Source organism: Meleagris gallopavo, unplaced genomic scaffold (assembly GCF_000146605.3).
Source record: "Meleagris gallopavo isolate NT-WF06-2002-E0010 breed Aviagen turkey brand Nicholas breeding stock unplaced genomic scaffold, Turkey_5.1 ChrUn_random_7180001957134, whole genome shotgun sequence".
Lineage (NCBI taxonomy): Eukaryota > Metazoa > Chordata > Aves > Galliformes > Phasianidae > Meleagris > Meleagris gallopavo.
Window position 1 is genome coordinate 1 of NW_011217532.1, and position 5,128 is coordinate 5,128.

Sequence of the window (5,128 nt, forward strand, 5' to 3'; positions counted from 1 at the left end):
TCAGTGCTCAGCCTGCCCAGATAGCTGCAGGGAGATGTGGGGGGGGGAAGGAGCCCCCCAGCAGCAGAGGGACCTTCTGCTGCTAGAGTTGCTGCATGAGGCTGGGGGCTCACAGCTTCCTACCCTCTCAGGGTAGGGATGACTGGAGAAATGGGAGAGGAGCTGTCTATGTTGACAAATCACTGAGACTGCTGTACTGTAGCTCTGGAGATGAGTAGGTTAGTGAGCAGCATCCTCATGTTCCGTCAGCCTTTCCTCACTTGGTGGACAGATTGAGCATCAGGTTTGTTGATCCCATTCAGGCTTTCTGATATGTCTGTTTATATCTGCAAAGATAAGCACGCACACAGATACTGCCCTGCAAACAGGCAGTTTCCTGACAGGCAAAGATGGGTGCACTGACCTTCGGATGGTGAGTGTGAGTGCAGAAAGGAAAAGAAGGAAAAGACACAAGACTTGTGAACAGCAGGTAGGGAAGACGATCTCTAGGCAGCTGGGCTGTGATCAGGGAATGAGAGGAAAGGACAAATAGAAATGCTGTCTGGCGGGACAACTCAAGAGACAACCACATAGGATTCCCTTCCATGGTGGCACCTACATCTGAGCAAGCCCCCTTGCATCCTCTCCCACCTACAAATACCTCTGCATTCATGGTAGTGCTGTCCAAGCATGAACCACCTCCTCCGCAGCCAGAGCAGGGGTGCATCTCTCCAGGCATGAGCTCGTTTCCTTCTACAGCACACGGGAGCTGAGAGCAGCTGCTCGGGACTGTGGGCAGCAAAATCTGTGAGGCTGGGGAAAGAGTTGACATTCTTGTAATGAGGTGCCATCATTAGGACACTTGGCTCTCTCTCTAAGATAGACATCTTTCCAAGCTGTGAGCTGCCCAGCAGGATGCAAATCTTTCCCTGAAAGTGTTACCTGAAAGCCCGGGGAGATGAAGTGGGAGATGCAAAGAGAGATGTCTTCTTTACTGATTACCTGGATGAGGGCATCTAGTGCACCCTCAGTAAATTCGCAGATGACACCAAATTGGCTGGAAGTGTGGATCTGCCTGGGGGTAGTGAGGCCATACAGAGGGATCTGGACAGGCTGGAGAGCTGGGCTGAAGCCAACAGGATGAGGTTTACAAGACCAAATGCTGGGTCCTGCACTTAGGTCAGAACAACCCCCAGGTGACGCTACAGGACTGGGGCAGTGTGGCTGGAGGACTGCGTAGAGGAAATGGACCTGGGGGTATTGATTGGTGCTCGGCTGAACATGAGCCGACAGTGTGCCCAGGTGGCCAAGAAGGCCAATGGCATCCTGGCTTGCATCAGAAACAGCGTTGCCAGCAGGAGCAGAGAGGTGATTGTTCCCCTGTACTCAGCTCTGGTGAGGCCGCACCTCGAGTGCTGTGTCCAGTTTTGGGCCACTCACTGAAAGAAAGACATTGAGGCCCTGGAACGTGTTCAAAGGAGGGCAACACAGCTGGTGAGGGGTCTGGAACACAGGCCATATGAGGAGAGGCTGAAGGAGCTGGGAATGTTCAGTCTGGAGAAGAGGAGGCTCAGGGGAGACCTCATTGCTCTCTATAACTTCCTGAAGGGAGGTTGTAGTAAGCTGGGGGTCGGCCTCTTCTCTCATGTCATCAGTGATAGGACCAGAGGGAATGGTTTCAATTTACGGCAGGGGAGATTCAAGCTGGATATTAGGAAGTATTACTTTCCAGAAAGGGTAGTCAGGCACTGGAATGCACTGCCCAGGGAGGTGGTGGAGTCACCAACCCTGGGGGTGTTCAAGGAAAGACTGGATGTTGTGTTGAGGGACATGGTTTAGTGGGAGCTATTAGTAATAGGTGAACGGTTGGACTGGATGATCTTTTAGGTCTTTTCCAACCTTGGTGATTCTATTCTATGTCATATTCTAAAAGTAAAACCAAGCACTCCAGCCTCTTTGCAGTGTACCCACCTGGGTGGGTCAAGATTGCTTTCTCAAGAGCCCACGGGCAGAGGCCTCTCCTCTTCCTTGCATATTCAAACTCATTAAAATAATCTCAAATCATGGATCTGAAGAATCATTTCCTTCAGAGAAAGAAAATGTATTGGATTATACGGCAGGAGGAAGGTCACCAAGGAATGGTACAGAGAAGGATTGGAAGGGCCAAGAGAAGGATTGCCTAACTTGCCTTTTATTTCTCCTTTGATGATGTATGGGGCTGCTGAATCACGGCCTGAACCTTTGATTGATCACCTGAGGCGAGCAATGAGTCAGCCAGGGGAGCACAGGTGAAGGCAATTCAGCTGTGCTGCAGGAAGGGGTGGAGCCTGGCTGCACCTCTCCTAGACCCATTTAAGAGCTGATTGCCAGTGGGGAAGGATCTCTCTGGAGATCTGCTCCATCAGGAGTTCATCTTACAAGCCCAGGACAGGGTGAGAGACTCTCTTATTTCTCCAATATAAATTCTATTAGTCAAGCTCCTGGATATATATCTATACCATCTGTATATCCATTGATTAAATAGATGATTACCTACCTCCAGAAGTGGCAGATGCTCAACAGCAGCTCCATCAGCGAGTTCCTCCTCCTGGCGCTGGCAGACACGCGGCAGCTGCAACTCCTGCACTTCTGCCTCTTGTTGGGCATCTACCTGGCCGCTCTCCTGGGCAACGGCCTCATCAGCACAGCCGTAGCCTGCGACCACCGCCTGCACACCCCCATGTACTTCTTCCTCCTCAACCTCGCCCTCCTCGACCTGGGCTGCATCTCCACCACTGTCCCCAAAGCCACGGCCAGTGCCCTCTGGGACACCAGGGCCATCTCCTACACTGCCTGTGCTGTCCAGGTCTTTCTGTTTTCATTCTTCTTGTCAGCTGAATTTTACCTTCTCACTGTCATGTCCTATGACCGCTACGTTGCCATCTGCAAGCCCCTACACTACGGGACCCTCCTGGATGGTAGAGCTTGTGCCAGCGTGGCTGCAGCTGCCTGGAGCACTGGGCTTCTCAATTCTCTGCTGCACACTGCCAATACATTTTCACTGCCACTCTGCCGAGGCAACACTGTGGACCAGTTCTTCTGTGAAATTCCTCACATTCTCAAGCTCTCTTGTTCGTACCCCTACCTCAGGAATCTCAGTCTTATGGCATTCAGTGTATTTTTGTTTTTTGGGTGTTTTGTTTTCATTCTGCTTTCTTATGTGCAGATCTTCAGGGCTGTGCTGAGGATGCCTTCTGTACAGGGACGGCACAAAGCCTTTTCCACGTGCCTCCCTCACCTGGCCGTGGTTTCCCTCTTTATCAGCACTGGCTTCTTCACCTACCTGAAGCCCCAGTCCGTCTCCTCCCCAGCCATGGATGTGGCAGTGGCAATTCTGTACTCGGTGGTGCCTCCAGCAGTGAACCCCCTCATCTACAGTGTGAGGAACCAGGCACTGAAGGATGCCATTTGGAAACTGTTATTGTGGATGTTTCCCAGTAATTGTAATGATTCCATCTCTCTCTCCAGGTGACTTCTAGTGTATCCCATTCTAAGGTTGTGCTTTGTTGTTTTCCATTAGTATGTTTTTTTCTTTAATATTTTCTAACTACTTGTGCTTCTTCTGTTCCCCTCCAATACTTTCCATTTCTCTCTTCTCCCTCCTTGATTCTATGGATCTTGAGATTTCAGCATATGCCTCATTGTGTCTGAGATGAAATAGCAGCAAAGAAAGTACATGGGCAATGAGTGAAATCTGTGTTTGACACAATGAGAAGATATTTTCTATTGCTTAGAGGTTTTCCATTGCGGAATGTGGATTCAGCTGGGGATTCTGATGGATGAAGAGCTGGCCGTGAACCAGCACTGCGCTCTTGTAGCCTCGATGATCAGTGGTATCCAGCGCTGCTCCAACAGAGGTGTGTCCAGCAATGAGAGGGAGGTGATTTTCCCCTCTACTCTACCTTTGTAAGGCTCCATCTGGTACACTGTGTCCAGGCCTGGAGTCCTGCACAAGGAAGAAATGGAGTTGTTGGAGTGGGTACAGAGGTGCACCACAAAGATAATCAGAGGGCTGATTAAAGATTGTGGAAGTTCAGATTGTTTAACTTGGAGAAGGAGGGCTCTGGAGAGAGCTCACAGTGATCTTGCAATATTTGAAAAGAGCTTACAAGCAGGAGAGGGACTTCTTATGCTGGAAGATAGTGATCCAACAAGAGGAAATGGATTTAAACTGAAAGAGGGGAAGTTTGTGTTGGATGCTATGAAGAGGTCCTTCACTCAGAAGGTGGTGAGTCACAGAGAGTCTGCCCAGAGAATTTGTGGATGCCTCATCTCTGGAGGCATTCTAGGCCAGGCAGTCTGGTCTTGTGGTTGGCAACCCTGCCTACAGCAGGAGGGTTGGAACTGGATGATATTTCTGATCTTGCCAACGAAAGCCATTCTATGATTCAGTGGACGTAAGTTGGACTTAATAAAATTTACTTGTACAGAACTGTGCCTTTTGCTTTCCTTTGCTGTCGGTTAGTCATATCCTCACGTGTCCTCACGTAGTTTTTCTCTGTGGAAGGAAGCTGGGAATTGGTGCATCGTGCTAACTCTAACCCATATACTAAACGTTTAATCTAATCCTAACCTCGACCTTAACTCCTAACCCATAAACTCCTAATCTAAAAGTCCAACCTTAGTCTTTTCTTGTCCTAAACTTCAACCTAAGTATGAACCCTCCCCCTAAACACCAACTCTTCTCACATCCCTCGCCCTAACACTAATTCAAGTGCTAGCACTTCACCTAACACTAAATCTAATCATTAGTGCTAGCCCCAGCCCGAACTCTAATCTTAAACCTACTCTAACACTGAACTGTATCCCTGATCCTCTGGTTGGCAGCTGCTAATCAACTGGGGTAAAACAGGCTGCTGCCCGGGATGCAGCAGTCGGCAGTACTTAAGTCTGGGAGGGAGGATTGGGGATATCTGTGAGAAGTAAAATGATGTCTGAAGGCCTTAGTAAGTCACTCCAACTGTATGTGAGCCCAGAAATTGAGAGAAATATGCATCTAGAAATGAATAAGGAGGAAGAGAATTAGCCTCAGAACATGGCATGAGGAAAGCCCCTCCTGTGCCAATGAGAGGAAAATGACAAGTTTCTATCTGGTGTGCATGGCTCTGCA

The 5,128-nt window shown here is 49.3% G+C and overlaps 1 protein-coding gene across 1 annotated transcript; it reads left to right on the forward strand.

The window, feature by feature from the left end:
- The first annotated feature begins 2,376 nt into the window (after positions 1–2,376).
- LOC100549091 (olfactory receptor 14J1-like) lies at positions 2,377–4,421 on the forward strand. The gene is made up of 2 exons (XM_019611828.1): positions 2,377–2,411; positions 2,504–4,421. The coding sequence occupies exon 2, from the start codon at positions 2,504–2,506 to the stop codon at positions 3,488–3,490; it is 987 nt and encodes a 328-aa protein (XP_019467373.1). The 5' UTR covers positions 2,377–2,411; the 3' UTR covers positions 3,491–4,421.
- Positions 4,422–5,128: the final 707 nt, after the last annotated feature.

Bases quoted from the DNA above. Each gene is read 5' to 3' on its own strand.
- LOC100549091 (XM_019611828.1), top strand. From the start codon at position 2,504: ATGATTACCTACCTCCAGAAGTGGCAGATGCTCAACAGCAGCTCCATC.